Raw genomic sequence first — 27,071 nt, forward strand, 5'->3', positions numbered from 1 at the left:
GATGTTAAATAAATGATTATTTTTATGAGTTGAGAATTCATGTCGGTATCATTACAAGCTTTGATGTTCAAAAGTAGCAAATTTGGTATTTTATCACGTCTTAAAGAGAGATGTCATAACAATATAAAAACGTCTGTAATAGGTATTATTATCATCAGCGCCAACTGGAACTGGAATTTCTCATAGCCTGGCATGTTATGTTTACAAGACAAGGGAGGGGTGGGAAGGAAAGCGAAGGAACAGGAAATGAATGGAATATCAAGGGAAGGGATGCAAAAGAAAGCAAAGCAAAACAAATGATGAAAAATGAAAATGAAAAGCATAGAGTAGCATGACATAGAAGGCAAAACAAATGTTAAAAACTAACAAACGTAAAATATAGTTTAAAAAAAGGGGGGGGGGGGGGGACAAAAAGGACAAAGTACAATTTTAAATACAAATGAGTAAAATAGCATTCAGTATTAATATTTTCAATGTCAATTTGTGTAGTTCTTTACTTCAGCCTTAGTTCCTGGTTCCAGTGTTGACGGCGGTAGCTAGTATAGATGAATAAATTGTGTGATAATTTAACACCACAGAACCAGTGTATTCACTGGACATCAGTCACCAACTGACGTATAAAGTACACGGTTGGAACAGACTAAGATGAGCTTGATTCTCTAATTGTAACGTTTAATAACAAAGATGACAATTCACCATCACAGGTGAACATTGTGGACCGGAACTCGCCAGACCAATCTTCGGGTCATTAGGACAGAATCAAGAGCACGTGCAATTAATATCTGATTTGCTGTCTTGGGTCCACTCGTTAGCATGGACTGTACTGCTGATATTCAAACTGACGATGGGTGTAACTGACAATTCTCCTTTGGGCTGTGAGGAATAGTCAATGGACACAGAGTACTAGTGGATTCAAATAGATACCCAGACACTCGACACAATCGTAATGTAAGGTCAGGACCGTATCTCCACAATAAGAGTCGAATGGGCATCTGGCAAAATAGTGGTTGATTCAGTAAATCTCTAATACCTCGTCTATAGGACAGCCACTTCTGAGGAGATCATCTACTGACGATTTCATCCCTCCTACACCGCCAACATGAGGACGGCTACTCCGAGACTAGTTTACTAAATCAAAACTAAACGCGGGGTGTTCATTACAAATCACTCTTTGAACAGCTAAAACATTCCTGTTACATTATGAAGTGGTAAACTGTCATTTAATTATCAAACTTATTTGTTATCTTTACATGGCATTTTCCTCACATGTTTCAGGTGCTGTCGTACAATATATATATAGTTCTTATATGTGTAGAATACGAGATAATTTGTTCAAACGCAATGAAATATTGAAGCTATTCCACATACATGCACAATCCAAAATAAGATTAATTTGTTTATTTTGTTTTTGTTTAGTATTTCTTTATTATTTATTACCTTCTTCCTTTCAAAATAACTGCAACAATAGCAACATGCGAAATCTGCCGTTCACCCCGATAAAAACAAATGAGCAACGGCTGTTATATTTTTTCCAGTTACTGAATTTCCCCAGATAAAACACCCGATACCACCACTGTGTGGACATTGTTCTAGTGTTATGAATGCATATAATCACAACTGTTTGAATGTCCTCCTACAGGCCGAATAGAAAATATTATTATATCTCCCCAGGAAGTGGCAGTCCTCTTATGGGCGAAACACCAGACAGTAATATCACGGGCGCAGTCTCGACATGGGCAGGACGTAACCCAGCGATAAAGCGCTCGCCTGATATTCTAGCCAGTGCACCACGACTGGTATATCAAAGAACATGGCATGTGTTATCTTGTCCCTGGGATGGTGCATATATAAAACAAATTCTACTAATAGGAAAATGTAGCAGGTTTTCTCTCTTAAGTTTATATGTCAAAATCACCATATATTTGAAATCCAATAGCCGCCGATGATTAATAAATCAATGGACTCTAGTGGTGTGGTTAAACAAAAACTGTAACTTTTAATAATCACGACATTGTGAAAACATCCCTTTGACAGTTTTGTGCAAAGATACGATTTTGAAAATGTTTATTGTCATTTAGATTTGCCAGGATAAAAAGAGAATTTGCCAACAAAATATAATTCTTGTTTTTTTATGTTTCTTTGTTTAAACTCTATTAAGGATGGTTCAGGCACTGCTTTTATGGCATACGTGTGTCATTAAAAAGAGCTCAATAACTTCTGTTTGCTAAACTGTAATTGTAGACAATAATTTAATGTCATGCTGTAAAGTGTAATATATACCATCGTAGAATATACAATATATCAACTTCAAAATGCATGTACTAATTACATATTTGTAAGTGGTCACCGTAAACCTAATAACACACCCGAGTCACATGAAGCACCAGCCGGAAGTAATTACAGAATTCACAAATAGTTCTAGTGATCAACAATGGCCGTCATGTTTGTTGGGGCGCGATTTCGTATTATTCTTAAGCCAGGCTTTCAGAAATGTATGTACAATAAATATTAACTCGATTAAACGATGTGGCTTCTTAATTGATCATTCTAGAACAGTTTCAATAAGCAGACTATCTCCTTCCGCCTGACCGCACACCGCAATTATCGAATTGCAATTTGTCACCGGAAGAACGGTCGTTAAAGTACCAAGGTTCAGAGATATTGGCTCTGTTTTTCTGCCATTAAAAGTGACATTTGCTACAAAATATGCGTTATGTGCAATTGCTGTAAACGAAGAGATAGTGTCACACACAAAAAGTTAATGAAAAAGATCCGCTTTTTCACGAAACAATTTATGTTTTTCAGAATATATTGAAATCTGCCTTCCGGTTTCATTAAGTGGTATTTATGAGGAAGGAAGGAAGGAGACTGAATACATTATTATTATTATAAATAATTATTACCATTTGTTCTTACATGGCCATAAATACTGTCACGAATCACGATTCCAAAGTGGAGAGAATTATAACAAAACGGTCTCCTGACTGATATGACCGGCGTCGTGGTTAGGCCATCGGTCTACAGGCTGGTAGGTACTGGGTTCGGATCCCAGTCGAGGCATGGGATTTTAATCCAGATACCGACTCCAAACCCTGAGTGAGTGCTCCGCAAGGCTCAATGGGTAGGTGTAAACCACTTGCACCGACAAGTGATCCATAACTGGTTCAACAAAGGTCATGGTTTGTGCTATCCTGCCTGTGGGAAGCGCAAATAAAAGATCCCTAGCTGCTAATTGGAAAGAGTAGCCCATGTAGTGGCGACAGCGGGTTTCCTCTCAAAATCTGTGTGGTCCTTAACCATATGTCTGACGCCATATAACCGTAAATAAAATGTGTGGAGTGCGTCGTTAAATAAAACATTTCTTTCTTTCTTTCCTGACTGATAATCCATCAATACTTGTTTTCTCTTTTTAAAAAATCTATTTCCATTACGTGTGTATTAGTTATCAGCGAAATATTTCATTACAGTGATGACATTTTATGTTCTGTATAATATTTCACATACTGGGTGTACAGCGGTTTGTAAACAGTTCAAATATTGCATTCTGTTTCTTTGGTGTCAACATAACGATAAGCTTTTTCATGTTCGTATCTTCGAGTCCAAAGGATGTTTTAGAAGGTCGTGACTGACTCCTCCCATTAATCACTGTCAGATATTTCCACTATAAGAGGACTGCCACTTTCCAGGACGACACGTCAGTTCTACTTCCGTCTGGTGGATGACTGCTATTCTCAAGACTAGATTAACTCATACTAGTATCAACCTGCATAAGACAGAATTCAGCGGGGAATTATAATGGTATGCATTCACGAAACAGCGATGACATCTATAAAGCTTAACACTGTCATTTTTTTTATGATGCAGCTGTGACGTCATCATGTTTACGAATGGCAAGTGCTGATTCGTATTCCAGTACAGGCTTCATCTGAATGTACATCTCAGCCTACCAGGCAGGTGTAAGCCACGTACACATACACAGAATAGTGCCCCATCGCTGATACACCAGTATCAAAAGCAATGGTATGTGCTTCTGGAAAGAACCCATACAGCTAATTTGTGTGCCCAGTACTAAGCCCTTGTACCTTAACTGAGTATAAGATCGAAAATATTTTGTATGTATTTAACGCTTGATGTTTTAATATCCTAACGGTTGATTTATTATGTCCTTGGATAAACTAACACTAACTGATACACATAGGAGACAATTATACTTCATTGTTCATTTTTTGTTGGATTCTTTTTGCGACTTTCGTTTGAAGAAATGGGCGAAAACTGTCATTAGACATTAACTGAAGGCTACCAGAGATATTGGAAGCGACGTTGATTGGATTAAATTACAGATGGTATATCACAGGGAGTCTCCCAGTGAAACGTAGATCTAATTGATGATATCCTCTTAGTGGTGTGTGAAACGCTGGGGACTCCGGTATACAAATAATAGATTTTTGTCCATTGTTCTGGAGCTTTTTGCCCTTTGGCATAGTTGTTCAGTTGAGAATACTATACACCGAATTCATGTCTTGAAAAAGGTTGATTGTATTCATCTGTTACCTTTTAGCCACACATCAATTCACTCAACCATTCAGTATATCCATCCACCAATCCACCATCAGTCCGTCTATATCTATAGCTGTGTACCTAGTCTGTCTATCTAACCTGTATACCGAGATGTTGAGCTGTCTATCTATCTTATCTATCTTATCTATCGATCTATCGATCTATCTATCTCTGTGTCTCTCTGTGTTTGTTTGTCTGTATGTCTACCTAGTCTATCTAACCTGTATACCGAGCTGTCTATCTATCTTATCTATCTATCAATCTATCGATCTATCTCTGTGTGTTTGTCTGTCTGTATGTCTGTCTGTCTGTCTATCTTTTTATTAATTAATACATTTATTCATATTGGTCCGTCGTTTTGTAATGTAAACAAACATTGTAGTGGTGTCAGACGTGATTGAATGTATATGATAGTCCCCCAAAACACTGTGCTAAATATCATTAGTGCTTAATTTATTATTAATGATACGAGACTGAATTCCAATTCATGGTCAGGTTGATATATTGTTATGTTTCGTTATCAATTGTCAGTGAAATACCAGCTCATTTTCTGAACTAACATTTTAATTTCCTGTACAACCACAAAATTGCTAACGACGAAAATATATTAATTGACAGCATTTCCCTGCGTGCTTTAAAACTGGTGAAATATTTATTGGTGACCACCTCATCGTGTCTGTCGGAACAGGGGCACTTAAAACATACTGGCTTTGATGTCTTCTGTTGATGGGTTTGTTCAGGATGACTAAGTCCTGTAATGGCGTTATCTGCTGCAAAAACACGTCGCGCGCTTTCCCGGAAATCACAAGTGGCTTTGGCCCTTCTTGCCCAGTCGCGGGATTCACCAAAACGCGCCATTATTGTTTTAATGCAGCGTTTGCGCTGTTAGCGAATATTACGCTGGATGTTCTGTCACTCCGCTTGGCGAGTCCCTATGCCTGGAAGGATGACGCGAGCGTCCAGCGCTTTAGTTATTGACAAAAAGTCATTTAATTACGTGCCCTGGCAATTTGGCGACATTTCAGTTTTAGCAGCAAAGTTCAAGGGAAATATCTTTAACAATGGAGTGAATAGGTCATGCTCGGTGGTGCGCTCTCCAGGGACGTCCATTATCGCTCTGCCTTCCAGGGGATGTGCATTTTAATACATTAGTCAACCTTCGTCCCAGAACGTTGCAAAAAGGTCTCAGTTCATCTCTTTTCTGTAAAGTTTTCCAAGAGATTTTTGTGAAACTGAGCAAGAAAATGTTTTGGAAAGTTTATCCTGTTCATCAAAGGCAGGGTTTTTTTCCTTCATATTATTCGTAAAAGCAAAATGTCTAAACTATAGTCCCTTCCCACAGGGAACGCCTTTTTTATACTACGAAATTTACTACAAGTTATTCATTTCTCAGCCGATTGTTTTTTAACTGCACACACAAATGGTCTTTTCTTGTTATTTTCAAAACACTTACTTTTCTTCTTACGTCAAACCAATAGTATTGCATTTTTAATAATTACGAGTATGTATTTATTTAGCATCCACTGACTAATTTCACAAAACTGAGATGTGAAATCTATGATTTTTCTTGGAACGGGTACAACTTAAAATGCGCATCCGCAGGGCTGTCAGTTTTCGGTAAGTTTATCGTGTACATTCCGTGTACGATGGGGTGGTCTCGGGACAAAGGCGATACTCAATGGCGGGTCTTAATGTCAGTCACTCGCACAACCATTCTTCAGACCAACTAATGAACTTTAGCCCGTGTTGATGACATCTTTTAATCCGTGTAGAGGAAAGTTTTAAACTACGTTTTAGACATTTTGACTATTGAATCATTGCGAAAAGAACGTATTAAAAAAAAAAAATGCACCCAACAGATCTAAAGTTATATTAGTTTGTGATCGTCACATAAGGTTACACTAGTTACCAGCAAATAATATTAACATTCCAGCATACCTGATATCACATACCATGATATACCAGTAGTGGCATACTGTTTTAACAAATAGCACACACTGTGATATACCAGTAGTGGCATACTGTTTTAACAAATAGCACACACTGTGCTATACCAGTAGTGGCATACTGTTTTAACAAATAGCACACACTGTGCTATACCAGTAGTGGCATACTGTTTTAACAAATAGCACACACTGTGCTATACCAGTAGTGGCATACTGTTTTAACAAATAGCACACACTATGATATACCAGTAGTGGCATACTGTTTAACAAATACGGCGGGGCCTGTGGCAGGATTAATAGAATCATTCACCGTCCTGAGGTATAGACAAGGCAATTCCAACCAGAGAGAAAATGTTTAAACAAATATTTCTAAAACAAATGTTTCAACGTAAAATGACAAATTGGGGAATCAGTAATTCAACAGATTTCTAAAACAAACACGATTTCTAAAACACGAGTTATGACGTCAGACGTTTTTATAAATCGTCTAGCCCTAAGGTCAGACAGATTTATCTAGCACTGTACAAAAGCTGGCAAGTCCCGTGGGCAAGAAAATCTATTCTACATGTACAGTCTGCGTGGCTTGTCATTTGACAGTCTGACGGTAGCATAGTACGTCCGTCTGTCGTTGTTTTGAAATCATTTGTTAAACGTTTATAAGAGCCACATTTAATCACCATTAGTTGCTGCTGATATGAAGGGGAAATTATGTATGCATGGTTACTGCACAGAACAATAAACAAACGAAACGGAACAATGGTGTATGAGAACGTGTCCTGCAGTCGTTTGACCACTGCGCGGTTTTAATCAGAACACAGACTTGTAATAGCTCTGTTTTTATTCCGGAATCGATCAAAGAACACATTAATCTGAACAAGCCTCCATTTTTCCGCTTCCACGACGAAACCTTCCTCAAGTTATGAATGAACAGATGTGTGCTGGTCAAGAACAATTAGTGCAGTGGTCAGTCGAGTTCAAAATAACGGTCATTTCGCCATGCTCATGATTGTGAATTACTATTGGCTAATTTACCGAGGTCCAGAGAAGGCATTGTAAACACAAATATGATTAGTCTGGCTAATGACGTGTATGACTGTGGGATCATGTTTGTATAGAGATCGTCTGCGTACGCGCGCGCGATTTGATTTCGAGGTACTTCTGACCCGGACTTCATGTGGCACCCGCAGCTAGTAATCGAATGCGAATCATCCAAGTTCAAACATCGGTCAAGCATCTCGCTCGAAATTTAAAATTAAACATTCTAACGTAAACACTGGAAAACAGTGTTAAACAGTGTTAACTGCATCTCTGACACCAGTAACACGACGGAGACAATGGAAATTGATAAACGTTTTCTCCGGACCAGATTATTGATGAGGCACACATGACGCAGTGTCTTTCGATTGCAAAAAATTAAAAGCGTACATACTGTTAACTTGAATTTTTTTTTTTTGTCTTAAACTATCCGAGAGAGAGAGAGAGAGAGAGAGAGAGAGAGAGAGAGAGAGAGAGAGAGAGAGAGAGAGAGAGAGAGACAGAGACAGAGAGAGAGACAGAGACAGAGAGAGAGAGAGCAACAATATGACGATTCTACATGCATTACATACTTCTTGAAAATTATGATATTATACATGTTACAACAGCATTGGTAATATAGTATTATAATAAACCTATAAGAATTGTGAGGATAATAAATGCGACAATGGATCCCCGCAACTGAAGTTTTTTCATTACAGTATAAAAGTGTTCAGGGTCTATGAAACAGTTAATTTTGGTGTTGTTTTACATGGAAATTTTATCACCAATCCAATCGGTTAATCTACTCACGTGACAGCGAGTTCATTGTAACATTAAAATAGCGCACAGTGGATAAGGCAAACATTTTGCAAATGAAAGTTTTCTAACATCAAGGAATGATGTGGACAATGTACATGTATAAGAAAAAGATCAACACTCTGGTTGTTTTTCACCCACGTCTGGTATATCAAGGACCGTGGTATCAAAGATCAACACTCTGGTTGTTTTTCACCCACGTCTGGTATATCAAGGACCGTGGTATCAAATCTCCATTGTTGCTTATGGACAAATGTAGCAGGTTTCATTTGAAGACTACGTGTCACAATTACCTTGTGTATGACATCCAATAGCCGATGATTAATTAATCTATGTACTTTAGTGGTGACGTTGAACAAAACAAACGTCCACGTTAACCAAAACAGTCCTGTAAGCCAGACTTTTATCAAACCGTCTAGAATTGTTGATCAAGTGTTAAGTTGTATTAAGGATTTCAAATTGAGAAGACGAAAATAGATACCATTTTAGCTAACGGCTACAGTGAATAACATTACTGACGTCGGTTACACAAGTTCCGTAAAGGGCCTTAAATCACGCGTTTAAGAACACAAACGACATCAAAGTAATTGCACATGTCTGGTCACTTAATGTGTTAAGATTGTGTCTCCGTGACCTACAAGTTAATGGACCGAGTTAGTGGTGCGGTAGGTTCATATTCTATTGCCATGCAATACATATCGATATCTACCACCAGAGCACATTGATTGATCAGTCCAATTCAGTTTACGCCGCTTGTGGTTGGGAAGCACCACACGGGGAATTAACACTTGGAACTACCACTCTCGCCAGTTCTTCACTTTCTTGTTCTCCTCCTGGTGTAATTGTATGTCTGGCACACAGTACTTGAAGAAAAATAAACCCTTGTAGAATAATGGTTTGTTGGAATATTATATTTGTTGTGTCAGCGCGGCGGATGCTTCAGCTAGAGTTATTAACCTTGGTTTGTGATCTTTCTTGTTTCCTGAGGTTACTGTGGAAATTACGTCTATATTTAGTGGTCAATTTTATCTCCGTTATTTGACGTCGTCTGTAATATCGCTTTTGATCTGTTTTATTATGAATAGTATGTCTCTACTCGAAGCAAAACTATTTGAGATCACTTGTAGCATTCGATAAATGTACGTAGAAAACTCGTCACCATTTATAGCACGGCCTCTTTGATATTTTATGCTTTCATTCTCATTTTTATATGATACTAAGTGTCCGTTTCTAGTAACTTATTGATTCGTGACTGTATATCAAGGCCCAAATATGTGCCATCCTGTCTGGGAAAGTGCATATAAGCTGAATGACAAAGCCATTACCATATAATCAACAATCGTTTGTCTGCACAACACCGAGTCAAATGAGCATTATGACAACGTTATAACTACCCCCCCCCCCCTCCACCAAATATTGTCAGGTCTTCTGTGTATAGGTGGAGAGCTTCTTGCTGGTAATCGGCAAGACAAGACTTCATGACGATTGTAGGTTTTCTCTCTCATTCTCTAGACCATCAGTCAACAACTATTATCCGCTACTTGAGAAATGTTAAGGGACTTTAAAACAAATAGTTCTTTATTTCTTCGGCTTAATGATATAAATGATACACCAAAAAAGGTTTGTTTTGTTTAACGACACCACTAGAGCATATTGATTAATTAATAATAGGCTATTGGATGTTAAACATATGATATTTCTGACTTGTAGTCATCAGAGGAAATCCGCTACATTTTTCGTATGCAGCAAAGGATCTTTTATATGCATTTTCCCACAGACAGGAAAGCACATACCACGGCCTTTGACCAGTTGTGGTGCAATGATTGGAACGAGAAAAAACCCAGTCAGTTGAATGGATCCATCGAGGTGGTTCGATCCTGCGAGCACTCAATCGACTGAGCTAAATCCCGCCCCAAATTATACACCATGATTTGTTAAAAACGAAAAGATGGTACATAATACTATATTTGTACATAATGGCCCAAATTTACAAAGCATGTAACTACATACATTGAAAATACTTAACACCCGTGTCTAAGAAAAACAAACTTCGTAAATTCGGCTGTTTTTGGAGGGTTTTTAGGATATATTTTTTAAAATCAGAATTTGAATGTTCTTCGTTGCAGGCCTCGTGTATATCGAGGACCAATTACGGAACCTGGTGGTGGACGAGGGTGAGCGGGCGCGGTTCGTCTGCAAGACGGCCACCCACCCCCAGGACGAGCCCAAGCTGAAGCTCGACTGGCTACACGACGGCAAGGCGATCGAGTTCCGCCAGTCGGACAAGTATGTGTACAAGAAGGACAGGAGCAAACACATCCTCATCATCCGCAACACCGACATGGACGATGCCGGCCTCTACACCTGCACGGCCACGGTCGACATCGATATGGACATGTCCAGCGCACATCTCACGGTCAGGGGTAGGTAACTCAGTTAACAGTCAGGGTGGGTAACTCAGTTAACAGTCAGGGGTAGGTAACTCAGCACGGCTACAGTCGACATCGCCATGGATATGTCTAGCGCGCATCTCACGGTAACTCAAGTCAACAGTCAGGGTTAAGCAACTCGGTTAACAGTTTGGGGTAGGTTACTCAGTCAACAGTCAGGGGTAGGTATCTCGGTCAACAGTTAAGGGTAGGTAACTTAGTCAACAATCAGAGGTAGGTAACTCAGCACCCAGCCACTGTAGACATTAAGATGAACATTTCCAGAGCGCATCTTAAAGTCAGGGGTAGGTAACTTAGTCAACAGTCAGAGGTAGTTAACTCAGTACCCAGCCACTGTAGACATTAAGATGAACATTTCCAGTGCGCATCTTAAAGTCAGGGGTAGGTAACTTAGTCAACAGCTATTGAGAAAGGAAACCTACTCTGTAAAATACATTTATATTATGACCGTGTGCTATAGATGACTATATGAGGACTGTAATCTACAGATGTTATATTGTTGCAGGGGCTCCCGACCCTCCGGCCGAAGTGCAGGTTATCAGCTGTCACGGCCACTCGGCCGAGCTGGTGTGGCAGCCGGGCAGGAGTAACGGGGAGAAGATCTCGCGCTTCGTCGTCCAGTTCAACACGTCCGAGGACACCGAGGTGTGGCACGACTACTTCGAGGAGATCCGCGGCGGCGAGCACACCGCCTTCATCGACCTGCCGCCCTGGGGCACGTACGCCTTCCGAGTGCTGGCCAAGAACAAGGTGGGACTGAGCAAGCCGAGCGCTGTGACGAGGAAAATGTGTACACCTCCGCCAGACAGACCGGATGGCAACCCCAAGAACGTGAGGACGAGGACTGACGAGAAGGGGAAGCTGGTCGTGGAATGGACTGTGAGTTGTAGTTGGCAGTCACAGTCAAACCTGTATATAAACGACAGCTGTTGGACCTTCAACGATCAAGCTTTAATGGCTTCATGGGCAGATGTAAAACGCCAACGCCAACGCCAATGTCTCTCTCTCACCCTCATCTCTCTCCCTCACCCTCATCTCTCTCTCTCTCTCTCTCCCTCATATATATATATATATATATATATATATATATATATATATATATATATATATATATATATGTCATCTCGTTCTCTTTCTGTCTTTCTCTCATCTCTTTATCTGTCTGTCTCTGTCTCTCTCTCTCTCTCTCTCTCTCTCTCTCTCTCTCTCTCTCTCTCTCTCTCTCTCTCTCTCTCTCTCTCTCAGATAGCTGAGGTGTGTACCCAGGGCAGCTTGCTTGATCTTTAATTGGATATAAGCACGAAATAAATAAAAATAAATGAATACTAGTATATACTTTTCTTATCTTTCATTAAGCATCGGAAGATGGCAGGAACTGTAGCTAATTTAAATCTGAACGGGTGGCATCTTCGCAAGCCAACGTATCATTCCATAAATGCAGTACGCTATGTGGAATGGTATCTTGGCTGGCGAAGATGAACCGGGATATGCATCACCTTCTAAGCTAGAGGGCAGTACACCTGCGCCTTCCTACTCTGCTTCTGACTCCTAAGTAATGTCGTCTGTGTTTATTCCAGCCTATGCACCGCCTGTACCACCACGGCCCCGGCTTCCGCTACCACGTGTACTGGCGGCCACGCAGCAGTACGTACTGGAACTCCGCCGTCGTCACCGACCCCAGGTCGTCGTTCTACGAGGTTGAGGTTGATGACGTCTACCAACCGTACGAGGTTCTCGTGAAGGCCGAGAACGACCTCGGCGAGTCGCACCAACCAGCGTTCGTGTTCCTCGGGTATTCGGGCGAATCGGGTGAGTCTTAAAGGTGCAGTCTCGTATGTTTGTCGTATTTCATCCTATACCAAAATACAAATGTAACTACACTTTTAATAAATTCGTGTCTTTTTGATGTTGTCGTATATGGCCAGGAAACTACCCTAATACAACATATGATATCATCTTTGATTCCATGAGTGCATATCATCACAACTGTACTTATTTCAACGAATTCTGTCAACGTGCTAGTTTTAATTTAGTAGTCTGGGAGTGGCAGTCTTCTTTGTGGCGGTACAAGAAGAATGGGATCTTCAGTAAAGGATCTCCTTGGGAGTGGCTGTTCTAGATAGAGATTCATGGAATCAACCACTATTTTTTCAAATATTTGCATTGTGCGGAGATCACGTATTACGCTGTTGTCGTTCAGACGAGCTATAGTTTCTAATCTATTATGCTACAGAGATCAGTAAAAAACAAACATGAATGTCGAATTATTCATTAGTATTTGACTTAGATTAACAACTATATCAATAGGATATTGAAGAACAGGCTGGATTAAAATTATGTGGATTATCTAAACGGTTAGATAATAAACATAGACTTGAGGCAGCATCTTTAATTGTCAGTCAGTTTTAGTTTGTGAGACAGGCTCACGTGCACAGAGAGCCCCAACCGCAGCCACCAGAGACTGATACCATATATAAAGTCTTCGATACATTTTATCATGTGCTCCTCAAATACCTTTGTAGTTGCCAAACATATATTAATAATTTCGTTTTGCAAGAGTGCTACGTGTTTCTGAACTCATGATGAGCACAATTTGTCAGTGTGGGTAGTTTGTGAAAGGAAATAATACTAGAACAGTTTATCATGCCCTGTTGCCATTACGATTTTCAAAACTAAGTCTTGGAATCTGTAAGCTCACAGTCGCAAATTTATTATGCTCTTGGTACACTCAGTGCTCATATATTTGCAGACCATATACCACTTTTCCTGGAGTAATGTAAAGTGAATTGATTTTTAAATCTGAATCTATCAGACAATACAAAGACAGGTATTTCTAAATACAGTGTATTTTTATAGCAGAGACATGCAGTTTGGCTCACAATTCCTATGCCACTGTTCTGATTCCCCCCTCCCATACAATTCAGACAAATCGTATTAAAACCATATAGTCTTGCTGAAGTTGCAGCTGTGCCAGTTTAAACTGTTCTTATTTGTATATACACTTATCTAAGTGATAAGTATGTTTCATCTTCAGTTACCATTCTATTCACTGAACTACTCCCCGCCTTAATGGTATTTTATAACGAACGTGTAGACACAAACACTCGAGTAATACGAATAGTAATACATAATTTTGTTTCGACATGTTTGCAGAGCCACGAGTGGTACCAAACGATTTCCGGTTGGATCCTTCTCACCCTGTGGAGCCTCACTCTGCACATTTCATCTGGGAGTCGATCGACACGATGGATGACAAAATCAACGGCATGTTCAAGGGATACAAGGTAGCCAATCTGGCTTTAGACGTAACAAATTATTGGCTTAGGTGAAGACATAAAGCTGACTGTTCAGCAATAACAAATGTTAGAACCAGAATCAGCAACTCTGATCACGTGCCTATATCCAATTAATATCCGGGTACGTTCATCTCTGCCATAGACGCAGACGTCGCCGGTGATCGTGACTAAGTCCAGGAAATAAAGGGGGAATTCAGTCCTCGACTATCAGTCTGGCTGCTCTGAGACTAGTTCAAAGACATGAATTAAAAAACAAATTCAGTATGATAATATTTTTAATGAATTCCTATAAACTAAGTTAGGAATGCAATGAATCACTTATTTCATTTTTTTACGGTGAGGTTTGAGGAATTTGAAATAGTCTGAATGTTTAACAAAATGTAATAACAAATGTAGTTTTATTGATATGCTATGGGCCATGAGAGACTCAAGAGACAGACAGAGACATAACGTACAGCGTATTCAGAATCGGTCTGATAGAGTCTCATCTACTCTGCTTATATATGTGTGTAACTCCACAACCATGACAGTTATGCATCAGAAATCAAAGGAATCTCGTTACTTTCATGTTAGTGGTAACGAAACGTGGCATAAACATTTCTGGTAGACATTATCGGCGAAGCATACGAAATGATCAACACAGTTTGCTACGATCATAATTACATTTTGTCTCGACTAACATAAAAGTAACTTCTCATCCGTGAAATATGTTTAACGAAGAGCAAAGGTACATCTTTCGTATTTGACATATTCCACAAGGAAACATAAAATCAACTTTCAGTAATGTGTGATTTGCCAATATTTTATATGCTGTTTACGTCATGCTAGACCAGTCTTCTTTCAACATTTCGCGACAATCGAGGTAAACGAGTGCACTGGTTCACAGTGGTGCGTTATTGATTTAATTAATGATTTTTTAATTGCTAATTGCCTGGTGATACCAGAGTGAACGAGGTGTGGATGTTGAGATCGACTATGGCTCGCATAATGACGATCTGGGACGGTTGATACAGTGTGACATTGATTTTATGAAAGCAGCATAGCGGCGCTCTGCCATTACACCATTATAGTCTCTAAGGCAAAAGCCTTTTTTTAGTTTGTTAAAGATTTTTTATATCAAATTCCCTTTCTGCTATTCTCTGTATTGATTGGCTAGTTATAAGAAATGTCGTGATGCGCCATAATCAAATACATTATAATATCCAAAATCGTATCACTGTACAAGACGATGGGGCATGAATGAATGAATGTTTAACGACACCCCAGCACGAAAAATACATCGGCTATTGGGTGTCAAACTATGGTAATGCAAACAAATAAGGTGATGATCAACATCAATATAAAAATTCAAGATTTCAATAAAAACAGTTTAAAGAACTGTACAAAAATACAAATATCACAGACAGATACTGACTTTTACTCAAAATTTCAATTTGTGCTGTATTGGCCATTCTCAAAGAGAATGTTACACCCCTGCACCACGGTGAGGTTACAGCACGCGCAGGGGAAGATGATTGGGGCATTAACATGACTAAGGGCAATTAAAACTAGAATTAGCGACATAGTAATATAGAAATTTCTTTGAGACACAAAAGGCTCCTAAGATAAAAGAAGTACGTTTTCATACTTTTCTGTCCCCACCCAACCTCGCTTCGTATGGCTTAGACCGAGTCAAACCATTTTAAAATCATTTGTACAGTTACAAGCTGTATTCAAAGTCTTGAGAAAATACTGTTTGTGTGGAACTTACAGACCTTATTTAAACTCAGTTTTACTCGAGTAAGCTGCAACGTCAGTCACGGTGTTCCGGTCCAGATCACGCAGTCACGACTGATGACACAGGATGTTTGTATTCCAAGAAAACCTCATTGTAGCTATAGTTTAATAATAATAATTGTCGCGTGTATTCTGTACTATTTGTAGCTGAAATACTGGAAGTCCAGCGAAGGGCGGTACAAGATGAAAGAGGTTGACATTGACATGGTCAGTCAGCGTGGGGTTCAGGATCCGGATGTGCGTGTCTCGGTTTTGGATCTCCCGGCATACACAGCGCTGCGCGCACAGGTTGCCGTAATGAACCAGCATTACACAGGCCCCCCGAGTCAGACGATCGATTTCTTCACCCCAGAAGGAGGTATGTAACTGTGTTTTATCAACAGACTGCTAACATTTATGGTCAGCCCTTTCAAAGACAAAATTTATTGAACATGTTTAAGAAAGTCGTTAAATGATTTCAATACCATTTACCTGTGTGTACTTTCATGAATTTTCTGCTTCGTCATAAAACTATTAATTAGACTGTACTGTGTTTTCAAACATAAATTCTAAGACACCAGAATTGAATATCATATTCGTTCCTTAGAACCAGTAATATTTAACAATATTAAATGTATCACACATTTGAAATACAGGAGCAAAAACAATATTGCCTGCCAAGTAGGTTCAAAATAGTTTACACAAATACTGAGATGTCTCTATAAAATAGTATAGCAATATTTGAAACAAATGGTGTTATCACGTTTTTGTGTATCAGTCCTAACTTACGAGCACAACAATGAAACCGGTTTAACGTTGGGGACCGTAGCGCCACTCCTTTCTCAATAAATCCAACCAGTCACATTCCATTTCTCTTGCAGTTCCTGGACCAATCCGTAGATTGCACACAGAAGCACACGGGCCAGATCACGTGCTGCTACGGTGGCTCCCGCCAGAAGTGCCCAACGGTATTCTAGTAGGATATAATATTGGATATCAAGAAGGTGATTAATAGTCTTATTACACTTGCATTCAATCTTGTTATTTAATAAAGTTAAATGTTACTATGACACCAGTTATTAAATGTTTAATATAAAATTATAGTCGCACCTTTCAAGTTGCCGGCCTCAGTGGCGTCGTGGTTAGGCCATCGGTCTACAGGATGGTAAGTACTGGGTTCGGATCCCATTCGAGGCATGGGATTTTTAATCCAGATACCGACTCCAAACCCTGAGTGAGTGCTCCGCAAGGCTCAATGGGTAGGTGTAAACCACTTGCACCAACCAGTGATCCATAACTGGTTCAACAAAGGCCATGGTTTGTGCTATCCTGTCTGTGGGTAGCGCAAATAAAAGATCCCTTGCTGCCTGTCGTAAAAGAGTAGCCTATATGGTGACAGTGGGTTTCCTCTAAAAACAGTGTCAGAATGACCATATGTTTGGCATCCAATAGCCGATGATAAGATAAAAACAGTGTCAGAATGACCATATGTTTGACGTCCAATAGTCGATGATAAGATAAAAACAGTGTCAGAATGACCATATGTTTGACGTCCAATAGCCGATGATAAGATAAAAACAGTGTCAGAATGACCATATGTTTGACATCCAATAGCCGATGATAAGATAAAAACAGTGTCAGAATGACCATATGTTTGACGTCCAATAGCCGATGATAAGATAAAAACAGTGTCAGAATGACCATATGTTTGACATCCAATAGCCGATGATAAGATAAAAATCAATGTGCTCTAGTGGGTCGTTAAATAAAACAAACTTTACTTTACCTTTCAAGTATTTTCCAGTGATGTCAGTTAAGTTACTAGAATTAATATACCATGATTTCAAAGGAAATCGCCATCCATCAGTGTTTTGTATTGTACTATTGAAATAAAACTTTTTGATTGTAATACACAATAGATTCCAGATGTGAAGTGTATTTGTATATTTTCTTGAATCTGGATTATTTGCTATTTCGGCTGTACAACTGCTCTGGGTATTGTCTGTTCTACCTAAAACAAAGTGCATGAAGTAGCCCATTACTTCCATTGTTATAAAACTTTATTATGACGTGAACCACCCATTCATTATTTTCTTGGTATTTCACTTGCACAGATTAGTAAAATTGTTTATAAAATAATTGGGTATGTCCTGCTATCTAAAACTCTGCTTAGTGAATGGGCCTAATTCACAAAGGTCTCTTAGGCCCTGCTAGACAATAAAGCATCCTCTTCGCAAGTCTTTTAGCATTTGTACTGCGAGATAGTTTAGTGAATTAGACCCCATATCTTTAGAGTCGCATAGCCTTCAATTTGTTATACCACACAACTTACATTCATTGACTCCTTTGTGTTCATTTTGTTTACAGTGATAAATAAAACAGTAGGACCGCTGACCCCGATCAGTCCCCAGATAGACAGTCCGTCCACCCTGGGCGCTAGGATCACTGGGCTCGACCCTGGGCGGCGGTACCGCTTTTACGTGTCGGCGAGAACCAAGGCCGGGCAGGGCAGCGCGGAATTCATCGACATTACAACAGAAACAAGTAAGGCTTGACAAACGCTAGGAATCCAGTGTTTAGTATTAGTTGTCAAGACAGGCGAGATACCTAAAACATGTTTGCTGTATAGTAAGATTTACCATCTTATTGTAAGATGTATTATTTATAAAGTCTTTGTGACATTTGCACTGTTCTGATAAGCTTAGCTTAGCTTAATAATTGGTTTAACGTGCCCATATACCACTAGGGTTTCGAACATGCCTATCCCGATAGGATCGGGGGTCTGGCTCGGGACAGGGATAACCTATCAAATACGGTGAATTTTGAAACTTTGAATATTACCACCGAAAGTATAAAAGGGGAAAATTGGGGTTAATAAATTTTGACTGCGCCCTTAAACATTCCTAACCTATATTAATTATTAATATAATATAATGTCAACGTAAATTTAAAGGTGCGGGTCTAAAATTAATAATAATAAGCAGTCGGATAAAAAAAACCCAATAATCGCTCAGGGCCGTAACAAGATTGAGAATACTATATGAGTTGCCGTTAGAAAACAGTTTTATCTCACAATAATCGCTCAGGGCCGTAACAAGATTGAGAATACTATATGAGTTGCCGTTAGGAAACATTTTTATCTCACAATGAGCGAAAGCCGTAACAAGATTGAGAATACTATATGAGTTGCCGTTAGGAAACATTTTTATCTCACGATGAGCGAAAGCCGTAACAAGATTGAGAATACTATATGAGTTGCCGTTAGGAAACAGTTTTATCTCACAATAATCGCTCAGGGCAGTAACAAGATTGAGAATACTATATGAGTTGCCGTTAGGAAACAGTTTTATCTCACAATGAGCGAAAGCGAGTTGAAAGAAAGAAATGTTTTATTTAACGACGCACTCAACACATTTTATTTACGGTTATATGGCGTCAGACATATGGTTAAGGACCACACAGATTTTGAGAAGAAACCCGCTGTCACCACTTCATGGGCTACTCTTTCTGATTAGCAGCAAGGGATCTTTTATTTGCGCTTCCCATAGGCAGGATAGCACAAACCATGGCCTTTGTTGAACCTGTTATGGATCACTGGTCGGTGCAAGTGGTTTACACCTACCCACTGAGCCTTGCGGAGCACTCACTCAGGGTTTGGAGTCGGTATCTGGATTAAAAATCCCATGCCTCGACCTACCAGCCTGTTGACCGATGGGCTAACCACGACGCTACCGAGGCCGGTAAAGCGAGTTGAATGCGTTTTTAAAACAAAAACTTCTAAGATAAATGGTATCTAACAGACACAAATGTAGTATTTTATATCTTACACATCATCAAAATAAATGTAAACGACTTTTCCTCTTTATTTACGGCCCTAGTATTATTAGATGGTGGAGGGGGATAGTATAAAAAAAAAAAGCATCAGGGCATAAAGTTTATAATAGTAACAGATGCCTTCTCTAGCTACACAAAGCATTTCTCAACTAAAATAGCACTTTTTTAAACGTTTGTTTGGGTTGGGTTTTTTTCTTCTGGTTTTTTTTATTTGTTTTGGGGGGGGGGGGGGTTGGATTTCCCCCATTTTCCACTAGACACTGCTAACTTTGTAGTAATAATGAAAAGAAAGAAACAGTTACCTTTTTAGTCCACTGTACATGTACTTTGCCTTGAGGCTGATTTCCTTACAGTCTGATCTGCGCCGATGTGTTACAAATTGTATTGGAACCAGGCTTTACTTAGAACTATTTCGTAATTCAGTCTCACGACACCATCAGACTTGTCACCTTAGTCTTGCTCTCTTGTCTCAAGTTATACGGTAGTCAGTCCTATGCACGTAATTTCTTTAATTTCGACAAAATTACTTTAAAATATCCAGAAATATGTTTTGAGTACAGTTGTATGGTGATATATTTGGGTACGTTCTTGTTAAAATCAGTTTGGTGATCGGTATACGAAATCTCCATTTAAAATCATCTGGTCGTGATCTGCCAATACCATACTGATTAATCAACAAACATGTTCAAATATAATACAAGAAATAATAAAGGCAGTTTGCAAATATTTTACAATATATACATCACAATTTCTTCTTTGTTTTGTTTTTAGAGAAAAGACTTACACGTAAGAAGACTTCCGGCAAAGGGAAGAAACTACATGACACGTCATCAGTTGAATCTTCCACAGCGAAAACAAAACACAACAACAACAATCTCGTGCTGTGTGCGTCACTGACTCTTCTTGTATTACCACTCATCTGCAGGTGACACGGAATACACCTAGATGGGGAGGAGTCCACGTGAATTCTCACTGGCTGTATATATGGCAAGTTCATAACTGTTAGACGTACTGCTCATCACCTGGTTACCTTGGTGTACACAAATAAAACAATTCGCAGGGTAAATCTTATTCCTGTATAAAGTGAAGAAGATATTGAGTTCGTATGTGAAATGTCAAGTGTGTGCCAAGGAAACTAAATGCAAACATGGTGAAACCTGTATGTATGCAATCATGGACTAACAACAACAACGTCTCAACATTGATGACGTAAAGCTCATAATATCATGACGTAATGTGATAAACCAATGGGATTCAGTTCTGGAAAGAAGTTTACTTTGGTCCTGTTATGCTCGCTCGTTCCACCGATATGAAATTTGACAAATGTTTTAAAGTTCTGCCACATGAGTTGGCAGAATTAACTGATGTCAATAATAATAATAATATGTGCCCAAACTTATTTAACTTATTCTTCATTCCATGTTGTGAAAATGTTCTGAGGATCCTTTTGTGGATAGTTTCCAGATGTTTTATTGTGAACTGTCATTGCTGTGAAGAATATCCATACAGTCTTTATAAATTATAACTGATAAAGGATTTCTGTGAAACGTGTTCAGGTGTTCATAATACATTATGACACTAACCAAGGATTTCCGTTCAGTGTCCATATGTGGATAACAGTAACACAGCAAACTATTGACTAAGGATCACTGCAGTAGTTTCCAAATAGTCTAATGTAAATAATTCATCGCATGATAGAGTTTCGTTCCAGGACAATGTTGATTGAAAATTGACAAACATTGCCAACAACTACATCAAAATAGTGATATCATATTATATCATTCCAGTTGGGATAAAGGCTGCTGAATTATATTGTAATTCGACAGACTGCATGGATTTAAGATTTGATGGATAATCTGTTCTATTAAGAGGGGGTATCAGAATAAACAGACCTCGTGGAATACATACGTTCTTCCTGAATACTTATGGACAGTACACGTCGTTGACGTTTCTGTTAACATGATGGTACCTCACTTATCAGTACTGCTTATGTATATCAGTGATATTGCACATGGCTATACTAAATGCATCACTACCCGGCAAGTATCAGTGGTATTTCATGTGACTGGAATGTATTAATGTTCTGGAGTGTGAAGTGGATTTGGATTCTTAAACTACTTTTGAAAATGGCCTAAAACGATTACTGTGTTGAGCTGAGCTATTGTTTGTCCACATGTCCTGTGGCAGTGTGTTGGTAATCCAGCTATGCTGAATCTGTCAGTATAATGGCAACCAAATCAGATGGTTCAAATGTTAAATACCATTGCACGAGTTGTTCTATATCTGTGTGCAGTAAGAAGTTTGCCAAACCATCTTGTCCTGTTGGGAAGTACATCAACATACATCTCAGTTCCGCCTTGTAACATCGGATGCTGCTGCTAACAATACAAATAATATGATGATCCGAACAAATATTCGACTAAAACATTTGCAAAAATAGATTGAAGCATAATAAAGTCAATAACTGATTCAGTTGAAACTTGTTCGCAGAGTGAAATCGACATAAATCCCATCAGTTTATGAGAACTCGCCCTCACAGATGCATGGGTGTGAAACCCATTTTAAAATGGAAGCTGAATTTTTTTTTTTTACAAACGTGAAGAAAATTATATACCATACTTAAACAAAAGGAATATTTCAGCCTTTCAAATCAAATCCAGTTTACTTTGTGAAAACGATTTTTAAAAAACCAAAACAAATACCAACCAACAAAAAAAGAAGATTGAAATCGGATAAAAAGCCCAAAACAAATGGCATCTCTGTTTATGTGTTCGCTACTCTTCTGCCGAGGTTTTCATACAAGCTGTAAAACAGTTGCTTCATGCTCTCATACTAATGACAAAGAAATGATAAATGCTTAGCTATTCAAAGCGGAAATTTACCAGACTCATTTGTAATTAATTTCTTTGTCAGAGGAAATAAAATAATTGCTACTGTGGTGATGCGTTATATCCTCTGACAAAGATACTTCGTTACATACTTCGCATTTTTTTGAAAGTTCAGATTTCATTTTAACGAGAATCTTATGCATACAACATCAGTATGCATGACATGTTGAAAAATAGCTATGTTTTTCTAGTCCTCTCAAAAACATATCGGTTAACATATTAAGACAGTCTTTTTGATGACTTGTATTTCTATACTCATGTCAAAAATATATCGTTTAACAAACGGTACTAGTATGAGGACGTTTTCATGGTAACTAGTATTTTTATAGTCATAACAAAAACATATCGGTTAACACATGAGGACGTTTTCTTGATGACTGGTAATACTATTTCCATATACTTACCTTTTTGACACCCAATTGCTGATGTGTATGTTTGTGCTGGGGTGTCGATAAATATTCATTCATGCATTCATTGGTGACTGTTATTTTTATAGTCATCTTAATGGCATATCCATCGTTTTAAAAATATGAAGACGTTTTCTTGGTGACTGGGATTTCCAAAGTCATCACAAAAATGTTTCTACAGGTTAACATGGTGATGTTTTCTTGGTGTTTGTATAGTCATCTTTAAAACATATCTATAGTTTAACATACGAGGAAGTCTCTTCTTGGGTAATGGAATGGCCATACTTATGTGAAAACCGTATCGTTCAACATCTAGACAGTGCCGTTAAAGATCACCCAAGGCTGGACTGGGTAGTCGAGCATGGTCAAGATTTCGGGTCTATGAAAGATCCACTGCTAGCAGGTTAGTACAGCATGGCATTTGAGTGCGTCCATTGCATATTGTCGAGAATGACCCATGGATGAACTGAGCAGTTGGGCATGGACAGTGAGCTTTGATCATTAAAGGACCCACAGTCAAGCTGATGTATGAAAAATGTGTTAACACGTTCCATTCACAGGACCCAATTCGTCAGTTTACTGTGAAACCGACCATGTAATGAAAAGAAAACATATACGTGCTGTATGCTATTCTTCACACGTCCTCTGGATTTATGACAAAAAAAGATGAGATGAACATACGATTGTGTAAAATATTATCCTGATGTGGAATTAATATAGTATGTACTATGAAGTGTTCATTGTGCTTTCCTGAATTAAAGTACAAATGTAGTTGATTTTCAGAAACCTTTTCATGATGACGATACTATTTTTACTGGTATTGAGTGATTTGAAAATCAAACGTCTTTTATAAAAGAATATCGAAAACACTACTTATCTTTACAGCAGAATGTATTGTTATCTGTAATAAATATTGAATCCAACCATATCACATTCATAAATAATAGAAACGAAAAACATATGACGCTATGTTAGAATTGAGAATGTTGAATGACATAATGAACGAAATACGACGCAACGTCTGAATTCTGTGCATTATTCATGTGAATGGATATTAAAACATTGCACAATGGTTGTGAATATAGTGAAACTGTACCATTATATACATATAGATATTGTATAGAAATTATTTATTCGTAGGTATGCGCATGTGCCAACATAGTAGTGTGTCGTACACGTTTTTGTTTTCCTAAGTTACCAGGTTTTGGCGAGATCATGTCGTTACCATGGTGACATTTCAATTGACTTGACTATCTTTGTAAATGGCATGTTATAAAAGTATGTAAATACATTATGTGAATAGTTTACATGGTTTTTCACTATCTGTTCAATACTCTCCAATCTTACGACAACATATTTTAAAATTTACTATGAAATATATATGTACAATTAAATAATATTAATGATATAAAAAGTATCTAAAAGTCTGCGATTTGCACTTTTACTTTTAACGGCTGACATGTATACAATATACATTATACAGATATACAGTATACATTATATTATACAGGTATACAATATACAGGTATACAATATACAGGTATACAATATACAGGTATACAATATACATTATATTATACAGGTATTTAATATACATTATACACGCATACCATAAACTCAGGCCTATGTATTTCATGGTTGAATAATAAACGCAGCAGACAATAGAACGACGTCTGTGGACTTATTGATTGGACATCTGAAATGAATGGAGGAATTTTTATTATTTTACTGATCGACATGTCGATATTTCTGGAGTCTTTGTTTCTGACTTTTTTTCCCTCGTCTCTGTGGTAATATTTATTTCGCAAATTACAGTCGAACATATTAAACATTAAAATTTTCGGGAAATATATAGGGCAAAGTTAAACTTATATATTATTTATGTTGTCAGCCGTTTTGCTCAGTTCGTGTACATTTATTTTTCAGTATGTAATACTGAACACAAATACGTTGAAAAATGTGAAAAAGGATTTATGTGCATTGTAGTCTTGGCATGATTATTGTCACCACACACATTGTATAACAACCATCTGGCTGTAACGGACACTCCAGACAGTTTTCCTTCACATACAAATGTATGTATTTTACCTCTCTATTATGGGAACCTTAATAAAAATAAAAAATAAACATTTTTAAATATACCTTGATTACAGGTTCCCCAAAACAACACCCCGAGGGTAATGTTATGGCTATAATATAGTTTATGTTATACAGTACATGTATATAACAAAAGCATTACTCCCAGAGTTGATCTGAGATACCTGCGACTCTGACAGCCCGTTAGACCCAGGTTGAACTGCACGTCCAACAATAGCAAACCAGCGTGACATATTTGGCATTTTTGGTATTACTAATCCAGTAACAGACATCGGTGGGGAGTCGTCATGGGGGTTCGTGTGTTGAGAACATCTAAACGCCTGCCCACGACGGGCATGCTTTATAACGGGTTTATCTGAGTAACAAATAACTCACCTTGACCTTGACCTACGTAGACATCGCGGTGGTTTTCATCTAGTCATTTGTTCGATTATGGTTATATTGTATTTTGTGTTTTTGTCATCAGTACTCACAAATATATGACGTCTTCTCAAGGTCATTTCTCTGACCTGTTGCTATGCATTCGAATTTTATTTGTGTATTTATATGCTGCTTTTGTTTTCTCTTTACTACATAACGACCATTATTCTTTCCGTCAGTTTTAAGGGGAAGGGAGAGTAATTTCAAGTTGTCAAAATTTGTCTTTAACAAATTTAGTTATACAAATATGTTTTTCTCTATACATAGTTTTGTCTTTTGTGGAGGAAACCTTCTGAACCAGTTTTCTGATAAATTAAATCCAGATTCTAAAATATACTGACCTTTTAGACAGACGGTTTATGTGGCATTGAAGTCTGTACTCTTAAGATTAATATCTCTAAATAGTCTTAATCCAAGATTTAAAAATAATATTGTCTGGGATTATGGTCTCAAAGTACATGCGTCAAACTTTAGAATCTGACTCGTATTCCCAGTGAAATGTTGTAAGCAGACGGCCATAAAGTATATTACTGAAACATTTGATGTGGCGTGTGGCTGTCAGACGGATTCCAGTTGCCCGCATTGAAAACGCTCAATACAGGAAATCCATTATGCGCCAAATCCATATTTTCATTTAACTTTTTGAATACAGAATCTTACAATAGGTAGTAATTGAACACTAATGCTCCACCGTTTGTCAATTCGTGTAGCTCTCTTTTCTTATTCACTAATTGTCAAAAATAACCAAGAGGATTTTTTTTTCATACATCTTTATAAAGAAACCTCATTATGGATAGTACTACTCACTAAAGCTGGTTTTACATAGATTTGAGAGATGGTGACTTTGTAAGTTAAACAATTCGACACATATCAACCAAAATTCACTCGATATAACCAGACTCGAGTACAGCTGTCACCAAAATGGTTACAATTTAATTGTATTCCATTTAAAACAATGTTTTATTTGTGTGTACGACAAAACGTTGTTATTCTCATGGTAGGATGCAAATCGATCATATTTATTAGTTTTATTATTTCAAAGATTTTCTTCGTACATTTTTGTTGTTTTTCTTTAAACATGTTTTATTATTCTCAACTGTGCAATAGAAGAGATTCAGTTTATTATCATTGTGAATAAACAGTTACTTTTCCTAACCGTCGTCTACGTTTTTATGTTGTTTCCCATAATTTCAATACGACAAGATATCAACTTGTGAAGGGGCGGAGTTTAGTTCAACCGGTAGATCGTTCACTGAGGTGTTGAGGTCGTAGGATCAAACCTCCTCGGTGGAACTATTGGTTTTTCTTATCCTCAACAGTGCTCCACAACTGGTATACTAAAGATCATGATATGTGCTGCACTGTCTGTGCATATAAAATATCCGTTGCTACTAGTGTAGAGAGTGTCCTCTGATGTCTATGTGTCAGAATTACTAAACGTTTGACGTCTAATAGATGATGAATAATTAATCGATGTTCTTTATTGTTGCCATTAAACAAAATGAATTAATTATAAATAGGCCCACCGAAGTGTCTTGTGGAGATCTGAAAGTGCACGTCTGCGAAGGAGGTGTTTATAGTAGCCTAT

At 38.2% G+C, this 27,071-nt stretch overlaps 1 protein-coding gene across 2 annotated transcripts in view; it reads left to right on the forward strand.

Annotated features, from left to right (window-relative positions):
- The window catches only part of LOC121369321 (neuroglian-like), a 68,972-nt gene extending 42,334 nt beyond the window's left edge, over positions 1-26,638 (forward strand). For both annotated transcript variants that reach the window (XM_041494301.1, XM_041494303.1), the window contains exons 4-11: positions 10,463-10,759; positions 11,292-11,665; positions 12,364-12,595; positions 13,940-14,070; positions 16,006-16,216; positions 16,719-16,841; positions 18,205-18,381; positions 20,443-26,638. In XM_041494301.1, the coding sequence (XP_041350235.1) occupies positions 10,463-10,759; positions 11,292-11,665; positions 12,364-12,595; positions 13,940-14,070; positions 16,006-16,216; positions 16,719-16,841; positions 18,205-18,381; positions 20,443-20,600 (1,703 nt within the window). In that variant the 3' untranslated portion in view covers positions 20,601-26,638. The remainder of the gene's footprint in view (positions 1-10,462; positions 10,760-11,291; positions 11,666-12,363; positions 12,596-13,939; positions 14,071-16,005; positions 16,217-16,718; positions 16,842-18,204; positions 18,382-20,442) is intronic.
- Positions 26,639-27,071: the final 433 nt, after the last annotated feature.

This window comes from Gigantopelta aegis, chromosome 3 (assembly GCF_016097555.1).
Source record: "Gigantopelta aegis isolate Gae_Host chromosome 3, Gae_host_genome, whole genome shotgun sequence".
In the NCBI taxonomy this organism is placed as follows: domain Eukaryota; kingdom Metazoa; phylum Mollusca; class Gastropoda; order Neomphalida; family Peltospiridae; genus Gigantopelta; species Gigantopelta aegis.